This window comes from Miniopterus schreibersii (genome assembly GCF_964146895.1).
Source record: "Miniopterus schreibersii genome assembly, chromosome: 2".
NCBI lineage: Eukaryota > Metazoa > Chordata > Mammalia > Chiroptera > Miniopteridae > Miniopterus > Miniopterus schreibersii.
The window spans coordinates 33,916,830-33,938,440 of record NC_138102.1 but is presented as its reverse complement, the minus strand read 5'-3'; the positions used below and the strand labels follow the sequence as shown (position 1 = coordinate 33,938,440).

At 37.7% G+C, this 21,611-nt stretch overlaps 1 protein-coding gene across 3 annotated transcripts in view; it reads right to left on the bottom strand.

Annotated features, from left to right (window-relative positions):
- Positions 1–250: 250 nt before the first annotated feature.
- FGF14 (fibroblast growth factor 14) overlaps positions 251–21,611 on the bottom strand; it is a 532,327-nt gene continuing 510,966 nt past the window's right edge. For 2 of the 3 annotated variants that reach the window (XM_081127657.1, XM_081127655.1), the window contains exons 4-5: positions 7,408–7,606; positions 1,255–3,346 (exon numbers count right to left, since the gene is read on the bottom strand). In XM_081127657.1, the coding sequence (XP_080983783.1) occupies positions 3,210–3,346; positions 7,408–7,606 (336 nt within the window). In that variant the 3' untranslated portion in view covers positions 1,255–3,209. Of the gene's footprint in view, positions 3,347–7,407; positions 7,607–21,611 lie in introns of all 3 variants that reach the window. The other variant, XM_081127656.1, reaches the window with a different exon arrangement.

Below are 21,611 nucleotides of genomic sequence, written 5' to 3'. Positions count from 1 at the left end.
TTTCCAAGTAAAGTTTTAGCAAAACATATTAGAAAGTAAACTTATAAGAAAATAAAAATGGTGTCACTTTAAATATCAAAACCATTAACATTCCCAAGCATTGCTGAGGGATGGGTGAAGCAATCAGCTATCACAACAAATCAGTAGAAATAACCCTCCCACACCAGCTATGCATGCAAATGGAATGTGATAGTAGACTCGATACAATTGACATATGTACATGTAGGTACAAAACACTCAGTCTGTAAATACCAATTAATTCCATCAGATTTACTGTACAGAACATCAATGGTGACAGATTGCACTTACTTAATAACATCAAACTTGATTTTTGAGGGGGGGAAAAAAGAGGAGGGTCTTATCCTGGAAAAAATAGCAATAGAGGTATCATCAAAGAGCTAAAATTTTCTTTGGCACGGTAAAGGGGGAAATCGAGTTTACCACCTTATTTACATGACATGTCTATATTTGCGAGTGATACAATGCCATTTCATTACATAAAGTTGTTTGATGTTTTATAATATGCCTTCGTATAAATATTTTATTCAATGTTTTGTACTTGTGAATATAACAAATGATATTAAACACAGAAACTGTACAATGCAGACACACTCTTTGTGAGTAAATTGAACAATACATACCAACAGTTCTTGATACCCAGGCCCTACTACATGCAGTCCATCAGTGCTGCCCTCGTCCCGTGCAACAGACAAGACCAGACACACAGGAAGTGACCAGACTAAGTTACAAATAACAAAGACCCCTCTGCAATATGTCTAAACATATATTAGATGAAAGTATTTTGACATCCACTCATTGGGATAAATGCCCTCATAGACAACTCATATGAAAAAAAACAGGTGCACATTTACATAAATCTCAGTCATTTAGAAAAATAAATCTTGTCTTAATTTTAACCAATAAACAGGTTTGCAGGGGAAAAAGAGGTTCTGATTACCAAAAGCAAATTGGTGGGGTTGTTTGATGTGTGTGTGTGTTGGGTGGGGTGGGGTCAGCAATGTCTATAAACCCATCTAATTGGAATTTCAAGATAAATTACTCATAGTTTGTCACATGTTATGGATTCTATGTCTTCCCTAAATAATTTGTGAATGAAATTCATCTAATGTACTTTAACTTATCCTGTGAAAAACAATAGGCTTTGAAACGGTGTAACAAGAAATCAAGAATGGTCCAAGGAACCATTTTGTTGTATTTGTACTTTAGCATCAACAATAAATCTACTCAAACATTATGCTAACTTTTTTATTCATTAAAATGTAATCCAATATGGAAATGAAATAAGCATAAACAGTTAAATTTATACTAAATCTTTAATAAGCTAAGCAGGCCAATATTTTAAAATGCTGGGCAAGGGCTGTCATAGAGACTTAGAAAAGCAGTGACAAAATAATTTCTCAGTAAATACAGTGCAAATGGGGGCAAATGGCAACTGGATCATAGTTCCACATGGAAATAATAACAGAGGCCAGGATAATGATCCCACGTATAGTTTTCTATAAATGAGGTTCAGTTTGGTCTCAATTAACTCTTCTGAGAACAAAACATTGAATTTTATTAAGTATACATAGAGTTAACAAATACATTTCCAAACAGTTTAGTGTTAAACATTTTGAAACTCTTTATATCCAATATTGAGCATTTTGCATGGTTTCTTCACTGTGTAGTCAACTATTCATGGCCTTTCTTGGTAGTTGTCTTCCCTAAGCTCAGAGTTATTTAAAAGGAAATTAAGAAAGCAAATAAAACAAAAGCAAATAGGTTGAATGGACCAAAAACCTGGTGGTTGGACGTGTTGGTTTGCCTTTAATTTTATCTAGAATTATTCAATAGACTGAATTCTGAGCTCATGGCAAGGCACCTCTACCCCAGCCCTTGGGCAACCTGGGCACCAAGAAGCTGAGCTAGAGGTATGGACTGGTGAAATACACAGTACCTGACTCAGCATGCTGAGCTAAAAAAAATAGTTTTTCCTAATGTGTCCAGTTTAAAAACTTGTCATTAAACACCAAAAAATATTAAAGTCTAATTTAGAACTAAGGTTTGCATTGCTGCTGCAGAAAAGAACACAACAGCCGCCTTGCCCATGCTCTGCTGAGTATGAGTGGAACGCAGCCAAAACCCCGGATGGCATTAAGTTCGGTTCATTAAAAATAGGAAGGATTATATCTGAAATGGATTTAGGTAGCGCAACTCTTGTAGGTTGTAATTATTGATTTTTTTTTTTCTTTTTTCCAAATAATGAAGATTAGTAGATGAAAAATGAACCTTAATCAGGCCTACAAGGCCTACAGAGTTCTTTGGACCCACTTTTTCAAAAACCAGTGGGTCTTGCTCGCTGGGCAAGGCAAATGTTACCATTACCAGTAAGCTTGTGATATGTATAAAACACACACACACACAAAGAAACTATAGGGGGACGTCAAACACATATCATAGAGAACTTCCCATGGACTGTGTTTGACCCATTTCTCACTTGGGCAATGCCCGACCTCAGGAGCACAGTACCTGCCACTGAACAGAGCGTATATGTGTGTTTAATTGATAGTGTGAGCCAGAGACAACACTCTTAATCTTTATGATGCAATTTGTAATAATAGGTTTAGAAGGCTTCCTGATTCCCTGTTCGCTCTCTGAACTACGCCAACTGCAACACTTAAGATTTAGAGGAACACGATCCCTGCAAAAGGTCACAGACAGTGGAGCGAGCAGCCCTGTAAAAACGGGAAGAAGAGAAATCCATAATAGCACAGGTTTACAGCTTCTAACTAGAAATTACTCAATAGTATTCGTGTGCTACAAAATCGAACTGAAACACATGGATTTTGCTGAAACAGGACTCAAAAAGGATTATGGGTAGCTGTCAGCAGGCAAGGTATCGAGTGTACTTGTGAAGTATGTCATTCACATGAAGTGTCACAGTCACAGAAAAGATATTAAAAAGGCATTCCATATCTGGTAGGGCATTCCATGGTCTGAGTTGAGCTGGTTATCCAGGTGTCTTCTCGTTGCGGGGGGTGCAACAGGTTGAGATTTATCCACTTGCAACCAAGAAGTTTGAGGGAGCAAAGAGCAAGCATCCGCTCACGTCCAGCCGCCCCTCGGCCGCGGGAGCAGGAATGTCTGGCAAGGATAAATCGCTCCACTGTGCTGGGGACCAGTAAGTCACAACACCCGAGAGCATCTGGCTATGTGGTCTTACTTTTGTTGACTGGTTTGCCTCCATTCATTATTGCAGACGCGCTTGTGCTTTTACTGGGCGTCACCCCAGCCTTCGGGACCGTTTCTCCAACGTCGTGCAAAGATGGTTCTCGGTACATGGCAACTGGTGACAGGGGGAGGGCACGAGGAGAGGAGGGAAAGGAAGCGTTACACAGTTGGGTTCAAGAATCAGAGCACGCCCAGGCCCGCGGCTGCCTGTCCTGCTTCCCTGGAGGAAAGCGATCCCCTTGAGGGGGATTCCTGCTTGAAGCAGCAACATCCCCCCCAAACAGAAGACATGATTCCCTCCCCATTCTCTGGCTTGGGAAACTAAAATATGGACATGGGCGTGCATGGATGTTTGTCGAGGAGAGAAGGCTTGTGTGTAAGTCATGGCCTCTTCGAGGGCCTAGCATATCAAATACACACACACACAAGGGTAAGCTTAAACTCATTCTCTTTGCACAGCAAGGGAAACTCAGACTTCCCTGGCACTGCCAACACTTGAGCCACTCGTCCCTATTTATCTTGTCAAGTATTTACACCGTAGGTCATTAAATTATTCTTTTCTCAAGTGGTTCAAAAGCAACACAGTCACACGAGTGTCAACTTCAAAGCTATACAAGGTAATAACAAGGAACTCGCTTTCCCTAAGCCAGGGCCTCCGGGCGATCATTGTTTAGATTTCCTCTCCTGAGAATGTGAAAAGAGACCCTTAAATAACTAAAGGCAACTGTGTGGCATTTTCTATGTTTATGCCTCATTTTCTGATATATTATTAAATATCTAATAATTGATGGCATATAAGGCCAGGAGCACAGAATGGCAAGAGGGCAAGTGGGACTGACATGTGGTAAACTCTGGGAAATTGCCTGAAGAGTGTCTGGCCACACAACTAATCACAAGAGTTCATATGGCTTTTTAGAAAATGATTCTCTGGAATCCCGGGGAAAAACATTTAAGAGTGACTGATGCTTGAGGAAAAGTAGGTGAGTTTAAATCATCTGCCATAGAAACAGCATATTAGACCGCCCAACCTGCGTTTTTGGCTTTTGAAAGTTTATGATACAGCAGGTCCTAGAATAATGTTCTTTGGTTCAAGTTCATTTCATTACATGGTGACAAAAAAAAAATTGATTCCCAGCTGAGGCCACTGTCTGTGTGGAGTGTGCATGTTCTCCATGTCTATGTGGGTTTCTCCGGGTACTTCGGTTCCCTCCTGCATCCCAAAGATGTGCACATTAGGTGAACTGGCGTGTCCACATTGTCCTAGTCTGGGGGGGGGAGGTGCACCCCATGATGGAAGGGGTGGGTCCCACCTTGGGCCCTGGGCTGCAGAGATTGGCCCTGCCACCCTTGACCCTGACATGGAATAAGCATGTTGAAAAAGAATTCTCTTACTTATTTTTATTCATCTTTCTTAAATGTATGTATAGCTCACATTTATTTCACTGTTTAATCTTAAAAGTGTAATGGGTCTTTATTTAGAAGTTCAGTGATATTTTTGTGACCAGAAATATGCACTTAATTCTTGTTTATACTGATTAGCTTAAATCTGGTTTCATTAAATGTTGTTTTGCTGAAAGTTGCAATTTCCAAGAACCTATAGATAATGTTAAGTGTGGCCTTACCATACTTTATGAAGAGACCTTATATTTGGTTAGGATGAACTACCATGTATATTCTCCAAGTTCAAGGGGGTAGAATTTTACCTTTTGCATCAATGAATCATGGGATTTTTCAGCAGCACACATATTTGACAATGTGTGTACATCAGACCTGTATGAAATGACTTGGCAAGGTGGGAAGAGGGGTGAACCCATATCCTGGAAGTACTGTCCAATCTCTTGCTCTCACTACCAATTTGATGAGGAGACAACAGCATCAGAGCATGAACCTTGATTGTCTAGTAGGAAGTTGTGCAAGAGCTAGGAAGGTCCCAGAGCATCAATGATTAATTAAGTAGCTAATTTGTCCTAACATTTCCAATGATATAATTTATATCCTGTATGGGTCTTGAGGGCTTGAAATTAATTTCCTCTATCAATTGCACATTGTGATAACCTCTTTCATTACAATACACCCTTAATTGCTTTTTTAGAGTACTTCTATCTGCTAATTATTCAAAATACTATTCCTCTCTTATATATACATATATACAACACATACACACAACAGTTCAGTGTATGATTGAAATACCAAGTGATATTATTACACTATACCTTTAGTCTCAGATATTTCTTGCTGGTTTTACCAAAGAGCTGGTTTACAGATTTTGCTTCAGGTAAGAGAGACATAAAGATCTTTTTTTGGTTTTCATTACATTTATGCAGCTAAGAGATAAAATTTTAGAAATTTAATCAGTTCTTAACTATCCATATTTAAAAAAATTAATGTAAAGATTCAAAGTGAGGCAAACAAGCCAAGATTCCTTTAGAGCTTCTATTGACTTCGTTTTCCAAATTTCACTTGCTTTTGAATATGGCTGAGTCTGATGGTTTCAAAATCCATTTAGAAGAGTAAAGCAAATCATAGAGGTGTTGTTTTAGTAGAACAGAGAAACCCTCTAATTCTTTATTGCTCCTCTAATTTTCCTTGTGATTTACGATACGAGAATAATTTACTCATATTTCTGACTCTGGCATAATTTTTATTTTTATAGATAGGGTCTGGTGGCTAATCACTTGGGTTCCTTTGACTTGTTCTAGAGGCAAATTTAGTTAAGGGTGATAGGAAGTCAAATCATTGAAATTATAAAGATGGTATTAACAAGTGTGGTTTTCCAAACTTAGGCAAACTGAAAGCTACATTATATATTCACATACGATTAATATTTAACTTTCACTATTTCAAATGACCTTATTCCTATGCAGAGAATACGGATATACAACCAACGTGGATTTTTTTCTTGATGGTTAAGGCTTTCCTGTAGGAATAAAAACAAACAGAAGATCAAACTGTCTAAACTGGCTTAAAGTGTCTAGTTATTGTAGATCTGATTTTCTATCAAAAGTAAACAAAAGTATTTAAATAGAAGACACTTTTGAAAAGCCTCAATATCTTTTTTTTTAGCTATCAAACAAGCTTATATAGACAAAAGTAAATGGACACTTCCAGCAGAATGCTTGATGAGAAAGGGGCAGACAGTTCTAGTGAACAGAAGTTTATAGCTTGCACTTCGAGGCGCTGAGCAAAGTAAATGGCCTCGCTGTTCATGGGTGAGGGTGAGGGTGAGGGTGGGGGTGGGGGTGAGGGTGGGGGTGAGAGTGAGAATGGGGATGGGGTGGGGTTGAGGGTGGGGGTGAGGGTGAGGGTGGGGGTGGGGGTGAGGGTGAGAGTGGGGGTGGGGGTGGGGGTGGGGGTGAGGGTGAGGGTGAGAGTGGGGATGGGGGTGGGGGTGGGGGTGAGGGTGAGGGTGAGAGTGGGGATGGGGGTGGGGGTGAGGGTGGGGGTGGGGGTGAGGGTGAGAGTGGGGATGGGGGTGGGGGGAGGGTGGGGGTGGGGGTGGGGGTGAGGGTGAGGGTGGGAGTGGGGGTGGGGGTGGGGGTGAGGGTAAGGGAAGGCAACACCACAACGGAGAACACTGAACAAGTAGGCAGTGCGGAAGGAAGGCATGTAAGTCAGCAAGGTCTTTAAGGACAAGTGGTGGGCTCCTCATTTTCGGTAATTATAAAAATTCACACGTAGATGGTTTTACTTTAGCCTAGGTAACATCAAAATGGGCAAATACATTTATTCCAAAACTAAGTTTCTCTAATATACTTATTGCCACAGTCACAGATTTGTAATGTCATTGCAAATTTAAAAAACTTTTAGGTGAATTAAGGAAAATTTTCTAGGGACCAGAGAGGTTGGGCAGTGAGGATTTGAGACATTAGAAGCAGACAGAGAGGGAGTTTTGCTGGCATTTTTTAAATTAATGGAATATATATATGTAAATAGTCTATTAATTTGTGTATTTATATGTGTATATATACATATATAGACACAAGTATACCTAAATACAGTAAAGTGTGCAAATCTTAAATATACAACTTAAGTAGACACCTGTGCAACCTCCACGCAGGTCGAGATAAAGAACATTCCCAGCATTCCATGAAGGTTCCTGTGGCCACAGCAGAGCTGTCAACATGAAAAATAAATGTGTAATAAATCTGACAAGGATAATGCACACGTGGCACTCACCTTCCAATGGCTTGGGTAGAAAATGAGCTGCTGGTTTCGTTTTCTTTACTCTGTTTCCTTTCATAACTTGCCCTTCTTTATTCAATCCCAAAAACCAGGCTCTACCAGATTCCTGTTGTCTGTACAGCATAGATGAGTAGATTACATAATAGTTTTCAAAAACAGATTCTTTAAACTTGCATTCAGGGGTAAAAAGTTCCTGCCGAGAGAAGGGAAGAAAAGAAAGTTAGGCGAAGGAACAGGAGCTTCCCTGTGTTTCTGTTCCTTCCCCCAGTAGCTTGTCCTCCAAGGTGAAGGAGTCGGCTCTAGGGCAGGGATGGCCAGGCCCACCTCTTCCTGCATGCACTGATTGTCCATAGTATTTTTTGAATATACAACGAATAGAGAATCTGCCATTATTGGGAATATATTTTTAAGCAAAAGTATAAATGCTCTGAAATAAGAAAATGGCCCTGGCCAGTGTGGCTCAGTTGGTTGGGAGCAGTCCTAAAAGTTGCCAGTTTGATTCCTCAGGGCACGTGCCCGGGTTTCAGGCTCAACCCTGGGTAGGGGGCGTGAGGGAGGCAGCCAATTGATGTTTTGCTCTCACATTGATATTTTTCTCTTTCCCTCTCCCTTCCACTCTCTCTAAAAATCAATTTTAAAAAATCTTAAAAAAAAGAAAATAGAGGACATAAGCAAACTAAAAATATGCTAACTATAACAGGGAATGTAGCATTATGCCAGTAGAAACTGTCTTTCAATATTTCCTGTGAGAGTGTGGATTATCAAATAGTGTCTTTTGCAGCTTATAATTTTTCGGAGTACCCCATAACTTTAAGTAATTCACTGAAAGCTAATCGTTTTCTCAGAGGAACAGGTTTTGTTAAAGGCAGATGCTTTTCATGACAAAAATGACAGATCTAATTATTAATTTGATGTTGTTAGATAGCCCCAGGTGGCTTATCATAGCATCCTTAATCTCACTAATGGTTTTTATACATTTGAGTAATATGATGATTGAAACACTCTAAAACAGGCAGTAATAATATAAGACTGCTTATTTAAATGTAAGCTTACATAGAAACTCTTTGAAATTGCCCCCCCCAAAAAAGATAAGGAGTTTGATGTGTCTTTTCTCATCTTGCCTGTCTATATTTAGAACCACCAACACCAAAACAACAGAATCAACAACAGCTGAGATCCAGGAGAAGCTTAAATATTAATTTGTATCCTTGCCAAGCAAAATCATCAAACCATAGAATAGGAGAACACAACAATTAAACACAAATTTCATATCTCCTTTTATGTTGCGGTTGTTTCTGAAATGAAAGCACCATCTGTGGTGTACTTACTATCTTACAGTAGTAGCAGAATTCCTCTTCTAAGGGAAATGTCTTTGTTTAGGAAAATATCCTGATGAGCCATTAGCACGTACACAGCTAGGCTCTGGGTTCAGGATAAAAGGAGAGGGTGGAGGGAAGAGAAGGCCCATGTTCTTTAATTTATAACCAATGAATTAGCCATAAACCCAGATAATTCAGCCTAACCATAACCAAAGAACTATAAGTGACCTTGAGAATCTAACTTAGTGGCTGGCAAATTGTAGCCCGTGGGCCAAATACAGCTGCCATAAGAAAGTTCAGAAGTGAGTTGTTGAGATAGAGATTGTATGTCCTGCAAAGCCTAAAATAGTTACTGTATGATCCTTTGCCAAAAGAATTTGCCAACCCTATTATAAGGGAAATTTTGTGGGCTTTCCAACCTAGGTAAATGGGGGAGGGGTTGTTAATCTAATCTCAAAATTCCTAAGGAGCTAAGAATTCCCAAATTAAACTTGGATTGCACTTATTTTCATATATACATATGCATACAATTTGAATCAGAATTTTTGTCATAGTTTCAACCCTGGAGATGCCTTTAAGGTGTGTTATGAGCCTGGGCTTCTGGCAAGAATATGCAAGTGGTATCCCATGAATCCCATTTATGTAGTTACCGCATCATCTTTTGGTGTTATCTGTGACTAAATAAGAATTATATTTGGTTAATATATGCCAATGTGTCTAGCACCAGCACCAGCACCACTGTTTGAAAGGGAAAACAAAAAAAAAGGCATTCCAGACAACTTTACAGCATTTATTAGAATAGGAGTTAATCTCAAAATAAATTAAAAAAAGAAGATAGAGAAATGAGAGTAGAGGCATCCTAGCAAATAACACATAATAAATCCACAATAAGTAATAGTTATTAACGTCTATGTCAAGGAGAGTCACTCAAAAATTCAGTACCTTTTCATTATCGGTAATGACCCTGAGCCTGGACTTCTTATGAATATTTCTCTTCAGGCTTAAACTAAGACGAGGGATCCTCAAATTTCAAGTTCTTACTTGGAGAATAACAAGTCGCTAAGATTTTTTGCAAATATTATATAAGATAATAGAGGTGAGAAATGATTTGTAAACTATAAGTTGAGTTGTAAACTGTAGCTGTATTTATAAACTATGAATTGAATCAAAAAATACCAGTTAAATGTTAATTGTTATCCTGACCAGGGTGATGCCTCGGTTTTCGAATGTCTTCATTGACAAAGATTTCTGTTTACAAACACCGTAAACCCTGGAGTCAGTGCTTCGGTTTTCGAACACTCCTCCCTGGGGAGTTGAACACGCCTGCGGCTCCCGCCGAGGGCAAGGTCCTGAGGCCCAGCTGCCGGCTGCGGGTCCCTGGGTTTCCCAGCGTTTCAGAGCTCAAAGGGTCTTCCGGAATGGATCACATTCGGAAACCGGGGGACCACCGTAGTTATTTAATTATTCTTTTTTAAAAAATTCATTATGGATTTATTTTTAAATTGGTAAAAGACGATTTGGAACAAGTAGATAAAAGGACTTGCTCAGATATTCATATTATATTAGAAAACTTGACACAGGAAAAGAGCACTACCAAATGAAAGTGGTTTTAGATATGAACAGGGGAAAAATGAACATTTATATTAGAGTGAACTCAATTATATAAAAGAAAATTTAAACTAAAAATTTAACTGTAGGCTTCAACTTAATTAGACAGGCCTTTAGGTGGGAATCCCAGTGACCCACTTAACCCATATTCTCAGTTTTTTCTTCTTTTTCTACTTTTTGGAGATGTCCTCTAGAGTGTATCCTGAATCAGCAGATATTTATCCTACTTTCCCTCATCTTTTATAGTTTTAAAATCAATCATATCCTTTAATGCTGTTATGACACTACCCAGGTCCTTAAAAAAATGCAGAACATTCTTAAGATTATATACAAAGGAAAAAAAATTTGGACCTTTTAGATTTTATACTTATAAACTATGAAAAAAAGAAGAATTTGTACTTAACACTCAAAAGGAGAAAATTTAGTTGACTAATGTGTTTTACTTATTTGAAATTCTACATAATCAAATATTTATAATATTGGGCATAACTAATACCCGCAGGGAGAAAAGAATAGTAAACTGTGTATATACTTCAAGCTAAAATATAATTATATATGTGTTTTAGAGGCAGCTTTTATTCCATTATAGGACCCAGTAATTTTAACTATATTCCCATTGGCAAAGCAGTTTCTACAGTACTTATATTTAAAGGGCCAGGAGCTATTACTTTAGTAATTTCTAGGGAAACAGAATTTTAAATGAATGTTTTGGGGTTTTTTTGCCACTAAAGATACTATTTGACATTTAGAGATGTTACATGTGTATAAATAAATAAATACACACACACATATATATATCTTTAGACATTATTTTATATATTAAATATATTTTTAACTTATTACATGATATTTAATATCTATTTTCTTTTTATGATTTATTGACATGGCTTTTAAAAATTGTGGCAAGAACATTATTCATTATAATGATTAAATATTAAATAATCAATTAAATTTAATATAAAGATGTATTTTTATATATTTTAATACATATCATATATACACAGATATATAAACTCTTTAAATATTCATAATTTATTCAGGAACCAGTAGTGACTTCTTCACCTGGTTGCTTGTTAGAGATGCAGAATCCCAGGCACCACCTGAGACCTGCTAAACCAGGATTTGCATTTTAATAAAACCCCAGGTAACGTGTATGCACATTTCAGTTTGGGAAGCATTGGCACCTATTCCTGTTACCACACAGAACAAATTAATAAATGATCACAGAATTTTCAGAAATATCAAATTGGTGTTAGCCATAAGCTTGCTGCCATTTCTTAACACTGGCATAGAATGTATCAAAGGAAGAAAATTCAAACAAATAAAAATGTGAATTATTTATAGCCCACATTTAAGAAATTTTAAGATTATAAACAAAAACATGCACAAACTGGCTCTATAATGTTAAATCTGTTTTCTCGAGAACATAGACATGTATAAATCCCTAGAATAATAATGCTTGTGACACAAACAGATGGTACCTGTGCTATAAATATTAGCAAGAAACATCACAAAAGAAATACACTTAAGGAAGTATTGATTCAACTAAATACTATCCTCACACACTTGCCAGAGCTCAACAGTTAATGCCTAATAATAATAATAATAATAATAATAATAATAGTGTTAATAACTATAGCTAACACTTAAATTGAGTATACTTCTGTACCAGGCAGTGTTCTAAGCACTTTACACAATCAACTAGTTTAATCCTCACTATAACCCTATGGGATTGGTGCTATTATTACCTCCATTTTAGAAATGAAGACACTGAGCACACAGGAGTCCAGTAACTTGCCCAAAGTATACTTACTGTCATCAAGATAAATATATTTAACTATTCCTTCTCATTTCTCATGTTATTCAATGGAATAGATTTAGTTTGAACATGTGATCCATTGCAGAAATGACCCAAATTCTTCACCCTCCCCTGTAACAATGCTCTTTAGCATGTAATTTGGTGCGTCTTCCCGCCACGAGCTAAGGTGAAGAAAGCAGATGCCTGGCAAGCACTTGTGCAGTTGGGGGTGCCCTGCCCCCCCGCCACTGCCAGGGAACAGGCCTGGGCTGGCCTGCCGGAGAAGAGGCGTGCGCAGCAGGGCCAAGCTGCCCCAACCTAAACTGGCCTGTCCCCAGGTATGTAATGAAATCCCTCAATATCTAAAGATCCAGTGCTGTCTAGCCAGGCTCCACCTGACCCTTGATGCACAAATAATAGACGCTTACAATTTTATGTCACATGAGCTGTTGTGGTGGCTTGTTACATGGTTTCATTAAGGCAACCGATAACTGAGATAACTAATTCAGCTGATTCTCTCATTCAACTAAAACACAAAAATCTGCATCTTATACCGCTGCTCTTTATCTCCATCTATACCCACATATGGGAAAAATATAGATGGAAAACAGGATGAATGATATATGCTATCACATTGGCACTGAAACAACTCTTAGAATATAATTCTTAAGGGGAAATCTATTCTTAAAAGTGTTCAAAGAAAGAAACAAGAAAACATATGAGTACTGCAAATGAATCTCTTTTCCCTTCATGCAGCCTGTGCATAACTTTCCCACTGATCAACTAAAGAAATGGTGAAAAAAATAGAAATTGGGCTGGCTGCATCTGTTGCCAAACATCCCCCCGAAAAGCATAACTCGTTGTTGTCATGAGTTGCCCAGGGAAGGGTTGCAATGGGATGAAGGTGCCATAGCAGGTAGTGTGAGTAAAAACTGAGCACTCAGAGCAAATGTGTTTTGGTGTTGTGCCACCTCAGCTTCCCAATCGTCCACATCTTCATCATAAGCAGGGTCATGTTAACTGTATAGAGCAGGGGTGGGGAACCTTTGTTCTGCCAAGGGCCATTTGGATATTTATGACATCATTTATGGGCCATACAAAATGATCAACTTAAAAATTAGCTATGAAAAAAGCTCCTAGATTTATTGAATTTTGAGTCCCGCCTGCAGTTGCCTTGGCAGGGCCAGACCAAATGATTTCTCTATGGTCCACGGGCCAGACGTTCCCCACCCCTCATACAGAGCTTTGCCTAAAAGGGAAATGTAAAAGGAATTAGACTGAATGTATGTAATAAAATCCAGAAAAAGTGCTGTCATTAATTTTTAAAATTTTTCTGAAGGGTCCAAGTGAATAATGTTATCGTATAACAGATGCACACAGTGATGTACAGACTTTCTTGGTCTGACAAATACTCAGAGGCCTCATCAAAGCAGAGATTAGTGATGCTTAAGGTCAGACTGTTAGACTGTCCACATTGCCTCATCCTTCATTTTAAGGGTTTTTCAGATTGTTAGTGATTTGTACTTTTGTTACAGCACAAAAATCACAGTAAACCAATTTTACATATATACTAACGATGACAATATCGGCGAACATTTTGAACACTTTAGAAATGGGATTATCTCACTCAAGAGGTAAATAATAAAATACATTACAAAGAATTCATTATAATGCTACTTGACAAATGGTCCATGAACCTGGGCCCGTCTACAAGTTATTCACTTGCTGCCTGCAATGAAGCAAGTGCAGAAATTGAACAAAAACATTTATAAACTCCTATACCAGCTTAACAATATTTTTATATGTGTTCGATAATTACATTTTATGAAAGTATCAGAGAGTGCAAAAATTGGAAATTAAAAAAAAATACTGTCCTTCACCAGACATAGTCTAGGGAACACTACCGTTTACAAGCATGAAAATAAATCTAATTAAAGGAGAACTAAAGTGAGAATTAGTAATAATTAACATTTACTTATTTATCACTATAAGCCAGTCACAACACTAAATGTTTTATATGTACCATCCCATTTTACTCTTTTTAACAGTCCATGATGTTAAAGTTAAGTATCTCGATGAGAGTTTACATAGCTAGCAAGTGGCAGAGCAGGATTTTGATCTCAGGCTCTCCAAGTCTATGGCCTAGACTCTTAATCACTGGTTATCCCTCTGGTCAACCCAATCTGTTCTAAAAGAGAATCAGAGAGGAATGTGACTTTACAACAGCTGGGGCAACCACAGCTGGGGCAACCACAAGGGAAGCTATAGCTCCAAAACAAAATTTCTACTTAAAATGAATGACTCTTAAGAAAAGAGTAAAAAAGATGGACAACTCCATTTGGATAAATTATTTAAAAATCATATCTTAGTGTTTATTTTATTCTTTAACCTTATTTCACTACCTTTCCCTACTATCTCCTGAGTGTTAAATTTGGAACAGGACTTGACCTTGTATGATGATCTGCTTGGTCTAGTCCTGTCAGACATTACATGTACCAGAAATAGAAGAAAGAGCTACAGAGAGATATCATTTAAGAAATGAATGCATAATTACAGGATCCCAAGGGATTTGGGGGAAACAACAACAAAAACCTGTGTTCCCAGAGTCAGGGTACTGATGGTGGGGGTGATGGTGGAGTGGAGTTGGGGAGAGTGCAATAAAGACATTCCTGAATGCAACAAATGGTACCGAATATATTTAGCTCTTTTATATCCAGCTAGACAAAGATGTTGTCACTTGGGCTAGCAAACATTTTCAATTAATTGCACTAGAAGTTTTTGTTAGCCAAAACAAGAGCATAATTTACTGTGCAAAAATTTAGTTTCTATAGTTAATGTAGTTAGAATAGATCACTCAATATCTTGCCATGTCCTACCAAAACTCTAGTTGCTTTATCTTTCTTTATCAATGTTTTCTTTCAGGGACTTGTACTTCTCAGCCCATGTTATCTTAGGTAACTGAATATCAAATGACAAATATTTGACTGTGACTTTAACTCTGCTAGATTCTATGAGTGAACATGTACCTGCTTTTTTTTATCAGTTTTTTCTTCCACTTAACTCTTTGAACTGTATTCCTACAATTCTATATACTTCTCTCCTTAGGTTTATTTCTACATGCATCTTCAAGCTTTTTTACTTTCCTTTCTTGAAGCTCCATTCTAAATTATTTTGTGTTACAGATGTTTCCTGAGAAAACATACCCAGTCAAAACTACATACTAATATAAATAAAAACCAAACCAAATTAAACAGATCAAAAGTACATATTTATTCAACCTTTAAAATGCAAGCTTCCATAGATAAATGAAGGAAGCTATATAAGCAGATCCTACAGTACTCCTAAAATACAATATTCATTGAATAATATTTGTTTGTATGGAGCTTTATTATTTTCAAAGACTCTTCACATGTTTTTATTAACTCAATAATGCTATTAAAAATGCTTTCAAAAGAAAAATAGCATTACCCCATGTCATATACAATGACTTTCAGTCTGAGAGAGCACAAGTCCTAAGAAGCAATGGGTTAAGATGTTTCTGTTTCTGTGCATGTGATATTTACCTGCGCCATGCTGCTACTTAGCACATGTTTGTTAGTGATAATACTGTTGAAAATAAGGGCCAAATGAAAAAGGTTTAATTTTTTCCCAAGACAGCAAACAAATCATCTTACTGGAATAAGAGAAAAGTCAGTAGCTGGTAAGAATCGCCAATGCTAAATGTGTGGAACACAGAGAAGCCCACATGGTGCTAAAATTAACACCTGAGGATTATGTTCCCTTGATTTATATTAGCTAGAAACACGCTGGCCATGATTTCCCACATTCTGGTAACAACTTGCTCAATAATTCCAAAGGTTAACACTAAAGGACAAACATTGAACACTGAAGAAAGAGGCCAAGAAAGAAAAAGAGGCAACAGCAATACCCTCAGGGGAGCAAGAGCAGCGAGCAAGGAGAGAAAGATGTCAACCTCTTGGCTAAATAACTCTAACTGGGTGAAGCTGAAGCCCCAAATGTCCATTTCTGCTATGGGCTTAGTTCTTTCTGAATTAACCTGGAATTATTTTAATGTTATATTATGAAATATTACAGGCATTGATAAAGACCCTGTCTCACTTTCTAGGTTGTTTGTTAAGAATGTGACACTATGAAACAGGAAGAATTATTTTATTTAAAATTAGTTTAAAAATGGACTATTAAAAATACTAAACTTTCTGCCCCAAATACTAGATAATAAATTTTTAAATTTGGATATTATGAGCACATGGAAACAATTTTCCACTTACTCTATAAGTAATGGAGTCTAAAATTCATGCATTCATTTGTCTAATAAATATTTAGCAAGCTTCTATTATTTGTCAGTCATTCTTTTTAAAAAAATGAATTATTGGGGTGACATTGGTTAATAAAATTATATAGGTTTAAGGTGTGCAATTCTATAATACATCATCTGTATTGTATTATTATATTTTGTATTGTGTGTTCACCACCCCAAGTCATGTCTCTTTCTATCACCATGTATCCCCCTTTTACCCTCTCTTACCTCCCCAACCCCCATTTCCCTCTGGTAATAACCACACTGTTGTCTGCCTATGAGGGTTTTTTGTGTTGTTTGTTTTGTATTTTTTTCTTAATCCCTTCATCATTTCACCCAGTCCCCCTACCCCTTCCCTTCTGACAGCTATGAGTCTGTTCCTATTTTGTTTGGTAATTTATTTTGTTCATCAGATTCCATGTATAAGTGGGATCATGTGATATATGTCTTTCTCTGACTGGCTTATTTCACTTAGCATAATAATCTCCAGGCCCATCCATGCTGTCACAAAATGTAAAATGTCCTTCTTTGTTACAGCTGTGTAGCATTCCATAGTGTAAATGTGCCACAGCTTTTTCATCCACTCATCTACTGATGGGCGCTTGGGCTGCTTCCAGATCTTGGCTATCATAAATAACGCTGCAATAAACATAGAGGTGCATATATTTTTTCAAATTAGTGTTTTGGGTTTCTTCAGATAAATTCCCAGAAGTGAAATTGCTGGGTCATAAGGCAGTTCTATTTTTAATTTTGTGAGGTAATTCCATTGCCAGTCACTGTTCTTAATCTTAAAGTATAACAATAGGAAAAATTGATATACTTTGTTCTCTGTTGGAGTATACAGTGGGGGAGATGTATATTTACATTAACGATCACATCATTATGAAATAAGAGAAGTTCTTACAGGAAAAAGAATGATTTCTATGAGAAAACACAAAAACAAATGTGACCAAATCTGAGTTCATAAGGAAAAATATTAAACTCTGATCTGAGATCTTAAACACCAATATGAGTTAACTAGGCTTAGAGCAGGATGAAGAATACTCCTGGAAAGGAAGATATCATGTGCAAAGTCCCTGGGGCAGGAGGGGGTACAGATCATTTAAAGGTCAGTGAAATTGGAATGCACAGTGTGAAGGAGACAGCAATGGGAGTTGCAATCTGGGTGTTAGGTATGAGCCAAACCAGGCTGTCATATTAAAGACTTTGGTCTTTTTAAAGGCATTGGGAAGACATCAAAAATTTTTGTGCAAAAGCATGTCATAATCAGGTAGTCATTTGGAAAGACCGCTCTGCCTAGAGTATGAAGGGACAATAGGAGAGTCAGTTTGGATACAAGAACACTGGTTTAATTACCGCAGGGTCAGGCAAAGGCATCGGCAGTGGAGATGGAGAGAAAAGGGCAGACTGGAGGAACATTTAGGAGGTCAGGTGGTCAGTGCTATGTGACTGCGCGGCAGCGAAGGGACAAGGAGTGTCAAGCACAGTGTGTAGGTTTCTTGCTTGCGGAACTGGGTGACATTTGGTATCGGTTCACTGCTGTTTCTGAAAGGTCAGATACTGTAGTTTTGTATTCTTGGGCAAAATAAGCTTACGTGTATAACATCAGTTTACATGGTGCAGTTTCTGTCTTTTTATAAAATACTATTTCAAAATCCATAGGGTAATTTTCCACAGTGTTGTATTTTCAATGTTATCCTGAAGTAGACTGTTGAGTGTGTGTGTGTGTGTGTGTGTGTGTGTGTGTATTTTCAATTCCAGATTACTTTTTAAAAATATATTCATTCCAAAAGAAAAAATATATATATATATATATTCATTCCTAGAACAAAATCAAATCACAGTTGAGGAACTATTATTAGTTGCAGAGCAAATAAAGTTGGAAGAGAAAAAAACTGGAGTTTGGTGGAAATAGTTGCTTCAGTTCCTTATAGTGTTTTGTTTTTTAGTCCCAGCCAGTGAACAAAGCAGTTCACAGATCACCACTAAAACGACAGGGGGTGATGGCCATTATAGACTTCCCAGGTGAGGGCAGAAAACTGTAAACAGTTCATCTCATAAGTTTACTACAATGGGAAACTATTTTATCCCCAGTCAGTTCTGTTAAATACATAAGAATGATCCAAAAACATTGCTGTAAGAAGTAAATTTTGTGACATTTTCAGAACAATATGAAACTAAGTTATTCTTACTGATGCCAGAGCAAGGGGTTAGAGGTAGGCTCCAATTTATTTCCTTAATACGTGTTATTTATCCATCACTCATGAATTCATCTAACCCTTTTAAAAACAATTTTAATTTTCATGTTGAAACAACATACATTCTTTCTCTGTTCTCTGCATTAATCTATAGACTTTGATCCTTACCACATTTATCTATCTGCATTGAATTGTGTAAAGTTTAAGGTCTAGTTTCATAGGTTAGTTCTTCCAGTCATTCAATTGGTCTAATTTGCTTTTGCAACTAAAGAGACCAACCAAAAGGTAGGCCCTCTGAGAAGCAAAACTGAAAATAAATTAGTATCACCATACCTTGTTAGAGAGCCAGTGAGCCAGCCCTTGGAGCACTGTGTGCTTCCTGGGACACTACACTTTTAAGAATAATATATACATACAGAGAAAGACAACTAAGTCAATCCAAGGCTAGGAAGTGGTTAGAATTAGGAGATCAATAAACATGAATGTGGTTGCATTAAAGTCATCAAGAGAGGAAACTACAGATGAGAACCAGTGATTATTGGGTACAGCCTACCCTAAGTGTAGTGAAGGGGTTAAGGTTGAGGATTTGAAAACTAAATAGACATGGACTTGTATCCTACTCTGGCCTCTTACTACTAATAATCTTGGAAAAGTCATTTAGCCTCCAAAATAAAATACTTATTTCCATAGAATTATTAGATGGAACAAGAGTTTTTGGTACAAATTACATTCAATAAATGTTAGCTATTGTTCTTATGAAAAGACCAAGGATGAAGAGAATTGTAATAATGGCAAACGGAATTCATAAAAATGAAGAAACTATATCAACAGGTTCTACAATACTCCTAATTATTGTATTCATCGAATAAAGTGAATTCAGCTCTGTTTATCTGTCATGGGATTCTATAAATAAGGAAAAAATGCGAAGAGGGAAACTAATGAAAATAATGAGTGGGAGTGACAGGAGACCAAGGGAAGTGGGAGTCACCAGCGGGAACTACCGGGAGGGAGTATTAGCAAGAAAGAATTATTGGACAGTCTTAAAACTTGTGAGTGCTGGAGGAGAAATGGCTCAATGGAGGGTGCCATAAAGATTATAAAAAATAATTTGTAAAGAGCAGTTTGTAATTGGCAACTGAGGATGCTACTGCGAAACTGGCCATATTTGGCCTCTGTTTCTGATTTCATCCTGGAAAGGGACAGTGGAGGGAGAGGCTGGCAGGAGGGAGTGTAAATGATCTTGGAGGAGGAACCTGTAGTCTATGATTGGGTATCACAATTTCAGTTAATGAGGCAAAGACCACATTTGTCTTTCAATGTCTTGCAATTTTAACCTTATAACGTTGATTTCATGCCACCATCCCATAAGTCTAACCTAAGCCAGCCTTTTTGTGTGCGAGGTGGGAAGGATATTCTGTTTGCCAGCATGGCAGAAGGACATTTGGACGGCATTAAAGGAGCACGTGGGCCAGCTCAGCAGCAGCGTGACAGTGTGTGCAAGGCGAATGTGCGGAATGGCTATGAAACGAACTTGAGTAGCACATGGAGACTTACTCTTACAGCAAATACCCAAGGACCTATTTTTGTTTCTGTTTTCCCAGTGCTATCCAATTCATTCATTTATTTGACAAATATTTGAATGTCTACTCTGTCCAATCATGTACTAGCTGCTGGGGTGGAAAAATAGGTAACAGGTAGTCCTTGTCCTCTAAGAATTTCAGTTTAATTTTAGTGTATGGAATCAATACCCCATTAGCAATCACAACACAGCTTCCAGTGCTACGCTGGAGACATTAGAAGGAGAGTTTAAGGGAATGGAAAATACATTTTATTTTTAATTTTCTGTTATTTTATTGTGATAAATATAAGTAACATAAAATTTATCACTTTGACCATTTTTAAATGGACAGTTCGCTAGCATTACCTACATTCACATTGTTGTGTAACCACTAGCATCACCCATCCCCAGAACTTTTTCCTCATCTAAACTGAAATTTAAATGTGGTGTTATTGCCCAGCCAGTGTGGCTCAGTGGTTGAGCAAGGACTTAGGATCCAGGAGATCGCGGTTCGATTCCCGGTCAGGGGACACGCCCGGGCTGGGGGCTCCATGCCCAGTCAGGGGCATGCAGGGGGCAGCTGATCAATAACTCTCTCATCATTGACCTTTCTCTTTCTCTCTCTCTCCCTCTCCCTTCCTCTCTCTGAAATCAATAAAGACATATTTAAAACATGAAATAAATAATAAACGTGGTGCTATTTAGCTAAGGCTTGAAAGGTAAACTGGAGTCTGAGGTGAAGGAGGAAGAGTAAGGCTTTCCACTTGGAAGGAAGATAACTGCAGTCTGGAAATTATAAGAAGCTCTCTGGGGTAGCAGTGGAGGGAAGTGGCCAACTGAAGATGGAATACAGATATACTGGTCATGCTGGAGAGTTGTGACTTTCAAATAAGCAAAGATGAGCCCCACGGATTTTAAGCAAAAGAATGATCTGCTGAGATTGTGTTTTAAAAGATAACTGATCATATGATCTAGTAATCATGTTCCTTGTTATTTACCCAAATGAGTTGAAAATTTACATCCTCACAAAAACCAGCATATCAAAGTTTAAAAGCAACTTCATTCATAACTACCCAAAACTGGTAGCAACCAAGGTGATGGTCAACAGAGAAATGCATAAACAAACTGTGGTAAGTTCATACAATGTAATATTATTCAGCAGTAAAAAGAAATTCTCAAGCCATGGGCAACCTTACATGCATGTTAATAAGTGAAAGACGCCAATCCGAAAAGTTTATATACTGTATGATTCCAACTCTATGACATTCTTGAAAAACAAAATTACGGAGAAAGTAAATAGATCAGCGACTGAAAGGAGCTGTAGGGGAGGAGTGGATAGGTGGAGCATGGGCTGTTGAGGGCAGGGAAAGGATCTGTGCAATACTGTCCCGGTAGAGAC